General features: G+C 49.5%; 1 protein-coding gene and 1 long non-coding RNA gene across 2 annotated transcripts in view; both read right to left on the minus strand.

The window, feature by feature from the left end:
- Window positions 1-2,239: 2,239 nt before the first annotated feature.
- Window positions 2,240-9,190, minus strand: LOC310746355. The gene is made up of 2 exons (XR_014540665.1): window positions 9,030-9,190; window positions 2,240-2,377 (listed from the first exon to the last, which is right to left on the minus strand). It is a non-coding gene; the product is annotated as an uncharacterized lncRNA (long non-coding RNA).
- Window positions 9,191-11,040: 1,850 nt separating this feature from the next.
- The window catches only part of LOC310746084 (uncharacterized protein C10orf67 homolog, mitochondrial), a 45,972-nt gene continuing 41,636 nt past the window's right edge, over window positions 11,041-15,376 (minus strand). The window contains exon 16 of the mRNA XM_083579794.1: window positions 11,041-11,405. Coding sequence (XP_083435920.1) covers window positions 11,341-11,405 — 65 coding nt within the window. The 3' untranslated portion in view covers window positions 11,041-11,340. The remainder of the gene's footprint in view (window positions 11,406-15,376) is intronic.

Consider the following 15,376-nt stretch of genomic DNA (forward strand, 5'->3'; position numbering starts at 1 on the left):
AGCAGTTACCCCCCCCCCGCGAGCCCCACTGGGCCACATCAGATGGGGCCAAAGCCCCCCCCCCCCACGCAGTCTGCTCCCCCCCATCCCTCAATCCGTGCAAAAGAAGAAGAGGAAGAAACGAGGACAAGCTGGAGAAATGCAGCGAGGCTCTTGCAGCGCGGGCGAGAGAAGGAGGGAGGCAAGCAGCCCAAGTTCTAATTCGATTTTGCCCTGTATTACGTCCTCATTAAACACAGAAAGTCGCCTTGGCACAAACGCTTCCAGGAGGCATGTAATCGCATTACACTCATTAGAAAGTCAAATGGTCGTCGGACTGCAGCATAGTCGTGGATCTGAGTTAGGGAAGGGCCGGTCCCGTTGGCTGTGTGTGTGTGTGTGTGTGTGTGTGTGTGTGTACTCGATTGGATGTGCTGCTGTGGCACTGCACAATTCAAACACTACACGCATTGTTAAGGGGCACCTTTTCTTCGGCCGTGCCACTTGTGTGTGTGGTTTTTGTCATTCAATGCCTCATCACCCTCCTTTAGTATGGTGCAGATCAAGCGGAAGAGCCGGCCTGCGCGGGGAAAACACCAGGGTCTCTATCTTGTCAGTCTCCCGTCTTGACTTGGCAAGTCCCTTTAAAAGGCCGGCTTCAAAGAGGCTGACAGGTTCTTGGGCGTTCGCTCATAAATCCATTCAGACCAGTTGCAGCAATTTTGCTGCTATTATTATTATTATTATTATTATTATTATTATTATTATTGCATAACTTTCATTTCAGACCCCGTCTGCTTCCCAAATAACCCCTCCCAACTCCCACCACAAGCCCTACTGGCTTGGAAGTTGCAGCAGAAAACTATCAAGATATAGAAGAGCCGTAGCAGTGGGTGGTTGGGGGGGGGCCGTGGAAAATATTGCTTGGCACTGGAAGGAACCAGCGTGTGGGCTCGCATGACTGACAGCAATTCAAGCCTTTGAAATCAGCCTCCCCTCTTCGCCCCCCCCAAACAATAACAATATTCATAGATGTGCCCCCTCCCCTTGGGTTGGTGGGTTTGTATTCAAATAAATTATGCATTCACACACTCTCTCTCACACACACACACCGCTCAGCTGCCTGATCGGAAGTAAGCAGCATTTATTTATCGTTGCTGAAGCAGGGTGGGTGGAGAGAAAACCGAACCAGCTTTCAAAATAATCCAGTTGCAGGTTTTCCAGCAAGATTATTGTGATCTGGTTGACCACACGATACCTGGTCTACAACTCGAAATAGTCCTTTCAAAGTTGCCTGCCAGTCAAATGGGGGGGGGAGGGTTTGATGATGGGAATTATGAAAACGATGCTGGTCATTATGTTGCCTATGAAAAACCCAGACCAAACCCTGACTGCTCCGGGACTGGCCTCAGGGTGCTCTTTGCCCGCCCCGCCCCTCCCCAGTGTGCGAAGGCGCAGCCTCGGGTTATTTATTTATTTTGTTATTTCTAAATACCCAAAGCAGGCACAAAAGCTGCAGGCATTTTTTTTTTTTAAAGTTATCTCCTGAACTTTTCCTGCTTCTTGTCAGCCAAGCTGTCCTCGCCCTTGAGGCCAACAGCATTCGTGATGCCCCTTAAATCCCACTGAAAAGGCCATTTCGTCGTACACAAAGCAGGCGCAGAGAGACCATTAAAAACCTCGAAGCATCAATCTCTTTGGGGAAAAGGTATGGGAAAGGAAGTGTCTCTCCTCCTGCAAGCAAAGGCAGGGTTGCAGGGAGACTTGAGAACCTGCTCCCTTGGGATTCCCAGGCCTTCTAATCCGCCAATATTAGGATTAAGGCCCCTATAATATATGGGGTGTGAAACCTCGGCTAGGCATGAACTCATCCCATTTTCATTAAGGTCTCTTTTGCAGTGGCACCGAGGACCAGCTGCCAGGATGAACAAACACCAGTTGAGTGTCCCTGGTAAATCTCACTCCTCTCCTCCTCCTCCCCCTTTTTTATCCCTCTTTCTTTCCACCCCCACCCCCTTTCTCCCCCTCCCCAAGGCCTGTGGGAATGGGCCCGCGCTCATTCCACAACAAATTGCATTTTCGAGATCTGGAAGCCTTAGGAGGCAGCGATTCCCACGACGGGATGTGAGGTCTGGCCAACAGGTGTTCGGATTTGGCCGAGGGAGATAGGAAAGGAGGCTGGGGAAGGGAGAAAGCTTTGCTGCCAGGAGAACAGGCTGCCCGGGCGCCTCTTGCCTTTTACATGGCGTGGAAGCCGCAGACAATCGAAATGATATCTTTATTGCTAGGTTCATGTCCTGGGCTATAACATATCAATCCCTGTCGGGTTTCCCTCGGATGCACCTGGTATTTCAAACTTGTTCTTTTTGTGTTTTTCTGGGTGCTGAGCTGCAGCTGCCTAAAACAAGCAAAGGGAGAGAGAGGCCCTTACAATGTCTCCAAGACGTGTTGGCATGGTTTGCTTGTCTTTAATGTACCATTAAGCATTGTCTTGACACAATATGGGAACTGTAAAGCATGGCATGTGTTATAATAAAACACATTTTCAATGATGCACTTGCAGTGGGAGCTGAGATGCTAGCAAACAAACAGGCCCAGAGTCTTGCTTCTTTTTTCCCTTTTTTTGTCTGCCTTTGCTCAGCCTTCAACGGGCAATTAAACTTAAGACCACTACTTTCCCCCCTCCTTGATCAGCCAATTACATTTTATGTCTCCTAATTTTTCACACAGAAAAAAAAGTCTCCGTGCTGGCCTCTAAAGACATTGATTTTCTTGCTATCACCTGGCGTTCAGACCTTAGTTCCATTTATCAAGAAGGGGAACGTCAGGCGTTGCATAAAGTGACTCTGTTACCATACGGCTCTCACCATCCTGGCCTATTGTTTTCCCTTGTTAATAACTCATTACCAGGATTTAACAAATCCACCATTACATATGTTTTGTGTCTCCATATTTTGATCCGTACGATTAAGCAGATGTTACGATTGAAAATTGAAAAGTCCAAGGCTACTCTAGGCTGAAAGAAAGAGGGCAGACTCAAACAACGAGCTAACAATGAGATTCAGAAGATCTTCAGAAAAACATTTACGACCAATAAACAGACTCCAACCTGCTCCATTTCAACCATTGTGTGCCTGGGGGGAATAATTAAGTTTAATAGGGAATAGGTCTGCGGGGTTTTCAATGCCAAGATCACAGGTGCGGGGTGGCACGCTGAATGATTCGCCTGATTTTTGCCAAGCTCAAGGGCCCTTCTCCGGGACTTGCGAGCAGGGGGAAAACATTGTCATTTCTTTTAATTCGCAGCATTACTTTTAAGGCGAACAAAGGGGCGGGGGGAGGGGGGCGCCTGAGTGGCTGGCGCGGCGAATGAGGCGCGCGCGGCTGCACAAGAGAGCAGCCTCCTCAGCCGAGCGCGCCGCCAGATTGGTGCGCAGGGGCCTCGGTGGGCCTCCTAAAAGCCTCGCTCCTCACCCCCCCGAGCGCCCCCCCGGCCCCACTTCGCCCCCAGCAGGAGCCGGGGAGCCTCCGGAGGCCTCCGCCCAGCGCTCTGGCGCCTCACGTTCGTCGCTCGAGGGCCAGGCGCCTTTCTGGGCAGCTTGGCCAAACTTTCCCCAAACTGTGGAGCGAGCGCCTGGGGAGGGTCCCCGGCTGGAGACGCGCATGCGCCCCTCTTCTCCCCTCAGTGCCTGTGGCTCCGGGGAGCCTGCGAGAGGCCCGCTGGCGGCACCCCAGAGAGCAGAGGACCCCCTGCCGCGGAGCCAGCCCCCTTCCTTTTGCCCACGAGGCCCCGGGAGACGGCAAAGAGACCTCCAACAAGAGGTGTCCGCCTGCCCTGGCCTCGTTGCGCATGGAGGTCTCCAAGAGGGACCCCCAGCAAGGCGAGGCGGTCTGAGGCGCGGGCTCGCGAGCAGGAGGCGGCTTGGTGGCTGCGGACACCCTGAGGGGAAGGCGAAGGGGCGAGCGTCGCCTCGGCCCCGCCACCCGCCCTCCAAGCGCCTGTCAGAGGGAGAAGAACCGGGCTCCCCTGACAGGAACTGTGTCGCTGGCGCTCGCCTCCAGCTCCGCGCCCACTCCTGTCTCCAGGCCGCTCGTCTCGCGGGCCAGAGGCGCCCAGGCAAAGGGTGCCTCGTCCCTGACCTCGGCCCGCACCCCGGAGCCCCGTTGCGGTTCTCTGAACCGCCCGGCTCATTCGCTCGTCGCGCCGGCAGCTCCTTTCCCCTCCCCTTTGCCGCGCACCTGCTCTGAGGGAACTTGTTGCGCGGAACGCCTGTCACGCTGCCAGCGAGCTGCTGTCCCGCGCAAAGCTTCCCTGAGGCAGCCTGGGCTTGCCAGCCCCGGGCGAAGGCCCACCTCCACCCGCCTTTTCTGGGGAATGGCCTTTTGGGGAGCCGTTTCCCCCTCTCCTTAAGGCAGGTGGGTTGTTCTTGTCGCCTTTGGCGCAACGGCGCCTTGACGGGCCTCCAGTGCCTAGCGAGGCCTATGCCGAAAGCGTTGCTTTTGAGGAGGGTAAATGGGGACGCGGGAAGGATGCGGGCGGCCGGGGGAAGAACCCGGAGTCTGTGGGGGCAAGAGGTTGGTCGTGGGAGGCACTCAAAGCAGCCTCCATTTCCCATGACTGGAAACCCCGTCAGGACTCCTTCTCTCTCCAAGCTCCTCATTTTGCTCTAGACCGAAGTTGGGAAAGAGAGTGGCCCCACTGGCTGGGCATTACATTCCTTTCCAATTAAAGCGATCGCTTCTGGGGAGCTTGAGCCTTTCTCAGCCCCGACGGAATCTGAAAAGCCCCTGGAGGGTTGCTGAGTGTTTTTCTTTTTTTGAGGTGCAGAAGCGAGGAAGGGAGAAGGGAGTGAAAGGTGATGCCGTTTGTGGCGCTGGCGAAGAGCTGGGGCGAAGCGAAGAGGCGAGAGTGCAAGGAGCGCGCGGGGGGAAGCGGGAGAGCGCCTGCCCGGGCAGCAGCCTTCGCGATTTGCAGCTCGCGCTTTGGCTAAAGGGCACTTCCGTTAGCAACAGGCCGTTTCCACGTCGGTGCAAAGTTATTTGGGACTTTGTCAAACTTCGCTTTGTGGGAAGGCAGCTCCTTTGGCTAGGCGCTCAATGGGCACCCACCCGAAGCTGAGAAAGCGCCCCCCTTCTTCCTTCCCTCCCAGCGCTTTCAAGAAAAACTTGAATAGTTGTTGTCAAAAGTGGAGAAGGCAAAAAAAGGGGAGTTCCAAAGAAGAAGAAAAAAGCCCCTTGAAAAGTCTTGGAAATGGGTAGATTTTGCAGGTGTGTAGAATGAAGTTAACAACCATGCACAGTGTGGGCTCCCCCAGTGCGGAGAGTGTGACAGGGACAGCTGGCTCCGTTTTCCCTGTGAAATCCCCCCCTTGGTGGACCATACACAACGACAGTGACCTTTCTGCAGGGGGAACCAGAGCCGGCCCTTTGACTGAATTAGTCACAAAGACGTCTTGCTATGACTTTTGTTCCTCGCCAAAGCCAAGAAATATTGCGTTTAATATGAGAAGGATTGTCTCCAGCTTTCTCGTGCTCCTCCAAGAAATATGACCGGTCTGCTTTCAAGGGAGCTCGTTTCTCTTCCCTTGAGCGCCTCTTGACTCTTGCTCCCCCCTCGCCCCTTTCCCTCCCCAAGACCTGCGGACGAGGAGGCGCACTTTTTCCAGCGTGCCTCCTTCTTGCAAAGAGGAGCGCTCCGTCTGGGTGTGCAGCGGCGAATTTATCAATCTTTTCATGATCTGACAATACTTGGAAATACATCATTGTCACTGGGGGTGGCTTGATAGATTAGCTGGAGGCGCGGAGCCCTTTTCCAAGGTCAAGTTGAAGATTCTTATTTGCTGTTGCGCTGAAGTTTGTGAGAGCGCCGAACAATGCCAGCCTGTTAACTTGCCTCTTGTTTTGGAGAGGCATCTCATCCTCTTCCCCCCAAAAGCCTTTTCTTACTGATGTCTCTTATGGGCTGGGGGGGAGGGGAGGGAAGAGCGATTAAAAAAAGAAATGCTCCCCTCTCGGTTTCCAGTAAAAGTTTACAACCAGTTAACAGGGGACGTCTGAAATTAAGGCAGATGGAAAGAGGCGAAGGGCGTTCTCTTGACTGTCCCAAGACACTTTCTTCCCTTAAAGCAAGGTGCCAACTTTTTATCTTTCGCTCACATGCATCGCCTTCCCTCCTAGGTGCCTGGGGGCGATTTCTTTTTACGAGTTCAGTTCCCAAAAGCTTTGTTAGTGGCAGGACAGCGCTGGATGGCAACTGTTGCCAAAAGCTTCATTTTTTTTTTTACACTAGCCTTGAACCTGTTGTCTAACGGACTCTTTGAACTTCTCTTTGCTGGGCTAAACGTTTTCTTTGCCTCTCTTTGCAGACTTCTTCAGCGTTAGTGTGGGTTGCGCAGACAGTTCCTTCTCCCTCTCTCCCTCCCTTCTCTCTCTGAGATGATTGATATTTGTTATTCAACCCAACTTTTATTTACCTTGCAAAAAAAAAATGTTCGGGGGACCCAATGTGATAAATTACAGATATGCAAATCACATTGAATGGTCTTGTAAGTGTGTCTCGCTGGAGCTGAATAAGACCTTGCAAGCCGGTCTGTGCGCACTCAGGACCCCAGGGAGCTGATCAAAGCACCCATTCTCTTTCATCCCCAGTATTCTCCTCCAAACTATTTCGATACAATATGTTTCCATGATGCCCTTAATAGGCTAGGGACACAGAACTCATTACAACCTAGCTAGTTCTGCCGACCCCTTTGTTCGGAGGCAGAAAGTTAAAGAGGAGAAAAAGGAGTGGGGAAGGGGGGAAGGAAAGAGAAACTCTGCCAGTTGCCAGCTTTCTGAAATGCTAAAGCATGCGTCATTTTTCACTGGGTCTCGTCTTGATATCCTCAAAAGAGAATCTATGAAACCGGCTTGGCCTTTTCTGGCATTAATTACACTGCTGTCCAGGCGACCTGTTTTTCCTATTATATGCATTTCTCAGCAGGGTTTTTTCTTTTTCTTTTTGCAAGACTTTTTTTTTTGCAGCTGCCAGTTAAATTATGAATGCATTTTTATCAGTATGGGAAAAATAAGAGTGAATGTTGCCTATTCTCATTGTGCACTCTTCAGTTTTAAGGAGTTTTGTGGTGGTTGTTCCATATTTAGGGGAAATGGAAATATGTGATCCAGTTTAACAATCCATATTTTGGTGTGTGGTTTTTAACAAGGAAGGATCCAGCTTCATTTTATAGTTCATTTCTCAGAGTGATTTGTTTTTAGTGTAGGTTAGCTGGATGCAACATATTGATTTCTCTAACCAAGTACCAGCGAAACTCAAAAGCCTTGCTAAAAGCCTACAGCAAAGGGATCGCGTGGGTGAGTGGCTGCGTCCATCTGTAGACTCTCACACTTTAGACGCAGTTTCCAAGCCTTCTCTTGGGGAAATGGGCTAAGTAGGGATGCCTTGAAAGTAAGGTCAAGTGTATACATGACTTCAGGGGATTACTTGCACGTGTGGAACAGCCATCACAAAAAGTCAACACGCCTAAGAGATAGCTCTTATCAGCTGACACCACTTCAAACGCAATGCTTTCCAACAGAGGGCGTTCACGCAAATACCCACATTGATTCATACGGTGCTGAGGGACGTGTACATGCATGTGTGAATCAGCCCCGGCGCTTAGTTAAAGTCGGTGGGACTTATCAAAGGACGAGGTTTTATCTTAGAAGGACGCGGTTATGCACGCCCTAAGTACAATTCAAGGACTCTTGATGCTATCAGTCCTCACAATCGCATGCAATCCCTATCCACATTTTACAAAGGAGGAAGATGACGGAGAAAGAGTGACCTGCCCTAGGCAGAAAACGAGCTGAGGTTTGCGTTTATTTCCGCGTCCAACCCTCTAGCTATCCATTTCTCAGACTGTAACCCATTTGGTCTGGGTCCCCCCCCCTTCCCCCTACCCTTGGAATAACATTAGGCAAAGTCGCTCATTTGGGCAGCTTTTGCTGCTGGTGTCTCTCAAAGCAAAACCCCACCAGCTCTATTTCTCGGGTAGGTATTGCGACTAGAGCGTTTGTTTTCTGGGGTTGATTGGTTGGTGGAAAAATGGCTGGCAGCCAGTTCTGGGAAAGATTCCAGCCCTGACTCCGATTAACCCTCTCTGGTGAAACTCTGCTGGAAACCAACTCACCAGCCATTGCCATTAATCTACTTACTAATTAAGCCAATTCATTTCTAAAGGAGGAAAAAAATTCCTTTCTTTGGCCCAAGTGATGGGAGGAAATTTGAAAGAAGCGCCAAACTGTGTAACTGTAATTCAGCCAAGGGACTGCTAAAACAAGCTTGTTGATATATAGCAGGAGGCTGAAACCAAGTTTCTAGGGCAACAATCCTTTGGAAGCGCCTGTGGCACACACAGCAAAAGGAGCTGATGCCTGAAGAATGGCAAGGGCTGCTGCAGAGGGGCCATTGTGTGGGTCGGGCGTGGGGGAGAAGCACTTCCCTCCCCACCAAACCACAAGGGAGTCTCCAATCAATTCATCACCATCCAGGATCAATCAGGGTTCATTATTAGGGGGTCCTCAATGGAGGACTTGGCGCTTGGAGTCCCAACAATTCAAAAAGGTGAAAATTGTTAACATTGTGCAACTGGATTTGAATGTAGATGGTTGAAGTCAGTGGTGGTCAAATGGGCCCTCTCAATCCCTCTGATTGGGCTCTTGGGATTATTCCTGCACCACGCCCCTTTCCCCAAGCCACACCCATCACCGTCCCTGTTGCAGGGCTTTTACCTGGCTGGAATGAGTCCTTAAACCTTCACGATGCCTCTTTTAACGTGGGTGGAATGTCACCTACCAGGCAAAATAAGCATCACATTCATTGTTCTAACCACCTTTACCTGTGGCTGTACCCACCGTTTGGCTCTCAGAAGGTTGGCTTAAGGGATGGAGGAAGTCACTTAAAAGAGTGCAGTACCTCCCATATCACCTGGTGCTTCTTGTTGGCATTCCGTTTGGGTGTGAAGGATGGTTGGTTGTGCTTGAGGGGCAGTAAAAAGCTCCTTGCTCACCTGAACTGTGGGATGTGATCCATGAGAGGCAGTCAACTACAACGTTCCTTGTAATGCTAGAGAAGACATGCGAGGGAATGTTTGGTCCAGCCAGTCAAAACTTCCTGTTCCTCCTGGCTGGAACATCCTTCCTTTTGCATGTAATAGGAGGTGGGCATGACCTAACCTGTCCAGGTAAAAAAAGGACGAGTCACGCAGCACACTTTTTGATTTCCTTCTTCCTCTGACCAGCTTTTAGCTAGGACTGCTCTGCTAGCTCTCAGCTAGCAGAAGCACTGGGATTATTCCCCCATATGGGGTAGATCTGCATGTACATATTTGTAACTAAGTCTGCCTTCAGGAATCCAGCTGTGAACTGATGTGAGTAAACTTCTTTTATTGACTTTGAATAAGATTGTTGAGTCTTTATTCTTTTAAGAGGGATTTAAGGGAACTTACCAGGAACGTTCAATTCAATCTGAGACAGACTGAACTGTACAATAGTGAGAGGCTCACACGAGCCTGCAACCAGCTGTCTGCTGTGCATGTAAAAAGGGGGATGTAACTCTGATAAGTAACGGAACTTGCTAACGCAAGTTAGGAAGGATATTTATAAACAATATATCCTCTCCTGCCACCCTGAACATTCCCACATGAACCTCACAGGCTCAAGGTAAATATATTTGCATTAGGAAGAAGATTCCTGGCTACGTAAGCCTTGATGCAACTTGAGTGAAGATAAAATGGCATCTGTATGTTCTTATTTCAAAATAAAGTAAAAACAAAACAAAACCAGACATGCTTTCAGCATTTGCTAAAGCAATGTACAGTCATACCTCAAGTTGAATGTGCTTCGGGTTGAGCGTGTTCAAGTTGTGCTCCGTGGCAACCCAGAAGTAACGGAGCACGTTACTTCCGGGTTTCGCTGCTCGCGCATGCGCGGACGCTCAAAATGATGTCACGTGCATGCGCGGAAGCAGCGAAACGTGACCCGCGCACATGCAGACGTGCCTTGTGTTCCGTTCGGGATGCGAAAGGGACTCCGGAACGGATCCCATTCGCATCCCGAGGTACCACTGTACAAGGCTAAAAACAGTAAGAGGTATTAGGAAGAAATAAGGATGGTAGCTTCCTGGCTGGGCACATGGAATTCCTGGTACCTCCAGGTTGAGCTGGGAACCTAAGTCCCCGGAGAACTGCTGCCAGTCAGTGTGTGGATAATGTGATAGAAAGGCTAATGGTCTGGTTCAGAGTCTATGTAAAGTAGTTTCCTATGTTTGTAATAATTAAAGAAACCTTTGATTCTGAACAGGCTGCCATTAAAAGGTTACAACATCACCATAAGATTTTAACTACAGTGGACGCTCGGGTTGAGAACGTGATCTGTGCGGGAGGCACGTTTGCAACCCGCAGCGCCGCATCTGCGCATGCTCCGAAACCCAGAAGTAACCCGTTCCGGTACTTCCGGGTTCGATGAGGTGCGCAACCCAAAAACGTGCAACCTGAAGCATCTGTAACCCGATGTATGACTGTAATCTAATCCCAAAATACGTGATGATATGTCCACACATGAAAGAGAATGAAGATGAGGCCTGGTTCACGCTATCATGCCATTCATCTGGTGTGTGATGGCTCCTTAGATGTGTGAATGTGCCATCGAAGACAGCCACACCACAGAGAGAATTTTCAAGTCACTTTTCAATTGAGTTGTTTCACATATTTGGTTGCCAGGCCTCATTGAAGGAATTTGTGTGGCAAAAAAATAATGTGAATGACCCAACCCTGGGATTATACTTAAACATACAATGTAGGGGAGAAGTTTTATTTCATTATCTGCAAAAAAAACCCCACCATCCTAGTTTATTAAAGAAAACATATTCTAATATGGTTGCAGAATGATGATATGGGATTTGGTTTTACTCCTTGCCAAAACTGGATTTGCAGCCTTCAGGCTGAATTTAAGGACCAACTTCTAGTTACATTTTAACTGAAAGCAGTTGCAGTGTAATGTAAAGGCTCAGAAAGATGTGCCTTAAGTTAACTCTTTATTTAAGGCTGTTTGTTCTTTAAGGCAGAAAAAAGCAACCCTAAGCCAACTCTCTGGACAAACTTGCCCACAAAGTGTGTGCAGTAGAAACTATTCAGCTTGGAAGGACTCCATTACTCAGGAGAGATGGTTTCCTGTGCACCCCATGGGATTGGTAGGAGAACTGAAAGCATTCACTGGACAGGGCAGCTGTGCAGGACATCCTCTGCATGTGACCAGATGTTGAGGGGGACTCTTACTTTCTCTCTTGCCTTTTCTTCCCACAGGTGGCTCTTATCCCAGCTATCAGCGTATAGATGAATGGGGTGAAGGCAATTGCTCAAACTCTTCCTCATCCGCGGACTCTGAAGCTGAGAAGAGGAAGAGAGAGGACACAGATAGCTTGAAACTGCACCTTGGAATTCAGTGCAACGCTGTATTCCATACAGGTCAATTTGGAGGGGGTTACAAACAGCTATTTCCCACTGTCGGAAGACTATGATAAAAACAGCATTTGGCATATTGCCTTCCCATGGCCTTGTTCATCGGACTGATGAGCCCTTCTAAACCAAATCAGTCTGCTGCAGAAAGGACTGCTGCACCCTGAAGGGTAAGGCTTGCAAGCCACTGCATCACCTACCTGGAGGTAAGCACCACTGAGGAAAGCAGGGCTTGTTTCTGAATAGACACGTGTAGGATTACACTGCATATAAGTTTTAGTGTGGACCAGAGTCTACATCAGATTCAAGGAGAGGATACTACTTCATGCATCTGTTGATGTGGGCTCTGGTCCACAACAGAGCACGTCACACATTTGATAAAGTCTACACAACCTTCTGCCACCACAATAAATTGTGGGATGTAATCCACTGGGAGCAGTCAAATACAACATTCCTTGTTTTGCTAGAGTGGACATGCAAGGGAATGTTTGGTCCAGCCAGTTGAAACTTCCTGTTCCTCCTGGCCTGGAGCACCCTTCCTTGCATGTGACTAGTAGGTGGGTGTGACCTTTCCAGACCTGGTAAAAGGCCAAGTCACATTGCTACCTTTCTCTCTTTTCGACCTTCCTGTTCATCCTGCCTGCTTCCTGCATTCACCTGGACTGTACTGCTGACTGCCCACAGCAGTTCCCCTGATCATCTTCCATATGGGGTAAACCTGTTTGTACATGTTTGTAACTTTAAGCCTTAAGCCTGCCTTCAGGGATCACACTGTGCTCTGCCTGATCGTGAGTAAAACTCCCTTTTGTTATGAATAAGACTGTGGTGTCTTTATTCTTTTAGGAAGGATTCAAAAGGGGTCTTACCAGGAATATTAGAACATACCTCAATCTGGACAAGCCAGATTGAATTGCTTATTGTCTTAAGAAACTCACACGAGTTTGCAACCAGCTTTCTTCTGCATAAGAAAGGGAATGCACTCTGCTAAGTGAAGAAACTTGCTAGCGCAAGTTAGGAAGGATATTAATAAACAATATATCCTCTCCTGCCACCCAGAAGTGGAGCATATGCCCGGGCTGCCCAGGGTGGGCATGCTCCCAAGGGGGGCATGGCACAGAGGGTGCCCTCCCAAGTGTGGGATAGTCGCTCGGATGTCTGGAGTGGTGCGTGTGCCCTGCAGCCAGGGACGGAGGAAGCCCCTCACGGGGGTGGAGCAAGCCGCCCATGGCGGACATTTGCCGCACTGCCCACCTACGATTCCCAAGCCTCCCCCAAGCTGTCAAAATGAAGGGGGAAGGGGGGAATGCCACCAGCAAAGTGGCGCAGCTCCCCCCTTACCCCAACAGCTCAGGGTAGGCTTGGGAGTCATGGGCAGGTGGGGGCGCGCACCAAATGTCACTCCCCTCAGTGAGGGCACCCAGGGCGACCTGCCCCCACCACCCCCTTCCTATGCCCCTGCTGCCACCCTCAACAATCCCACACAAATCTATTAGCTTTTAGTGTGCCACAAAACACTCTTTTTTTAAAAAAAACAGTAGCAACTACTACATAGACCAGGGGTGCTGCAGGCAACACTGGCCTCTGTCCCTCTATCCTTGCCTCTCTCCTATGATGCCTTCTTGCATCTCTGCCTCCCAAAGGCTTGCACAGCTGTTTGTTGCAGCAACACTGGCTATAAGCTCCGCAGGCAAATGTTGCCTCTGGGGCTGGTCAGGGGGTGCTGGTTGCCAGGAGCTGAGGCAGTCTCAGTAAGTAAGCAAGCAAGCAAGCAAGCCCAGCCAGCCTGCCCGCCAGCCCTTGCTGTTGGGAAATGGACAGACAAGTCCCAGGACCCTTTGGGTCAGTGTGAGGAGGCACCTCTCTTTGGGGAGGGATGAAGGGTAGCTCAGAGACCAGGGGCGGCAGCAGCGGCTGCCCAGAGGACTCCCAAGGAGAGGGGAGAAGAGAGGAAGCTGAGGGAACACTCCACAAGGGAAAGAGGCTGCCAGCTCTGCAGGCAAGGGGTGACATAACTGGGCTCCTGAGCCCCACAGGGGTGCCGCAGAAAGAATGTAGTTGGTAAAGGGAGCAATGGACTCAAAAAGGTTGAAAACCTCTGACAATAGACCGTCAAAGCAATACATGCACCACCAGATGCTCCCCCACCTGCCACCAGACAGGACATCACCTGCTCATGAGCTAAGACCAGGAAGATTTCATGAGGGGTTTAGTATACCCCAACCCCAACTCTATACTACCTGCCATGTTTAAGCCAGCGCCACAAGGAGACCTGGTAGAACATCAGAGAGATTTCAGGTCCTTCTCTTGAATATTTTGTTGGTATTTTTCTCTTATCTCATTTTGATTGTGCTTCAAGTTCATTTTAAAAACACACAAAACAGGCTGGAATCAATGGGCCATCAAAATGGTATAGTATTTTGATGGCATGGAGATGCTCCATTGGCTTTTAAAGGCGCAAGACTCACTTGCATGTACACATCCATAGGATTGGGCTGCACACCTCTAACTGCTCACTTGTAGTTTCCAGGTGGCTAGCCACCTTAGCCTCTTGCAGCAAAAACAATAAAGGGTTGTGTTAAGTGGTAGTTGTGCACCAGTGGTAGAGCACGAGATTTTCATGCAGAAGGTCCCAGGTTCTGCAGATAGGGCTGGGAGGGAAACAAGTCTGAAATCCTAGAGAGCCCTTGCCAGCCGTGGTAGACAATACACTGAGCTAGATGGACCAATGGTCTAAAGTATAAGGCAGCTTCCAATGGAATACAGATAATCCAGTTATCTGTATTCCGTTGGAAGCTGCCTTAGGCACCACATAATCAAAGGCTACTAGCCTATGCAGACCTGAAGACAGACCCTGAAACACACTATCTTTAAAGCTGCAATCCTATGCACACTTACCTGGGAGTAAGTCTCAGTGAAGTCTGTGGGGCTTACTTCTGAGTAGACATGTATAGGATTGTGCCAACTGTCAACCTGAGCACTAAACACATATGGAAACACATTCTGTTTCAAGCAAGGGAGACTTACATACAAGGAATTAATTTGTGATGGGAGGGCTGTTTCACCTGTTCAAACATTCGCACAGGGGAGGGGATTTTGAAAAGTTGTCCTTAAAATGGAGACAGGCAGAGATGATTTTTCACACCCTGTTGTACAATGTGGTAAAATCAGGGTGGTTATATTTTCCTGGCAGAGCCTTTGCCTCGATGAGATTTGCGCAAAAGGCAGAAGTTCAATGGGTGCAGCCTTTCCCGGCATGCTGAGATAAAGTTACATTCGTTGAACTTCTGCCACGATGCAGCTGTTCAGAGTAGAGAAAAAGGAAAAAAGAAAGGTGGCAACTCTATTGTGGATCCAGCTGAAAATTCTCAGGCGGAGGGGAACGCTGTAGAAAAGGAGCCAGTGCTGTCCTTTCACGTGCCACATTAATTTACATGTTAGTTTTTATTCCAGCTGCTGCGGAAACCTCTCATTGTTCACCCACATGTTGCTGCTTGTGTGGAAAGTGACGTCTTGAGGCTTAGCAGTTAATCAGGTGACGTCACCTATGCAGCAGTTAATGAAATACTGCTGTCCTACTTTGAACCTTCCAGAGTTTGGGAAGCAGGTGCCTATGGTGCCTCTGAGGGAATCCCTATAAATAACCAGCCTCAGTCTCTGCTGGGAGGTGAAACAAGTAAGCCTCTCATTCTAGGGCAGGGAAAGGGCAGAAGTTAGCTGTAGCCAACCCATCTGAAACTTGCTTACTTCTGGCACATCTGTAATGTGAGCTCTCCATCCTGGTTCAGGAAAATAACGCAGAATTTATAATATGTGTGTGTGTGTGTGTGTGTGTGTGCGCGCGCAATTAAATTATGTATGTATTAAGATAACCTATATTTTCCAAATAGGGAATAAACCACATG

This window comes from Podarcis filfolensis (assembly GCF_964270895.1).
Source record: "Podarcis filfolensis genome assembly, chromosome: 12".
NCBI classification, from domain to species: domain Eukaryota; kingdom Metazoa; phylum Chordata; class Lepidosauria; order Squamata; family Lacertidae; genus Podarcis; species Podarcis filfolensis.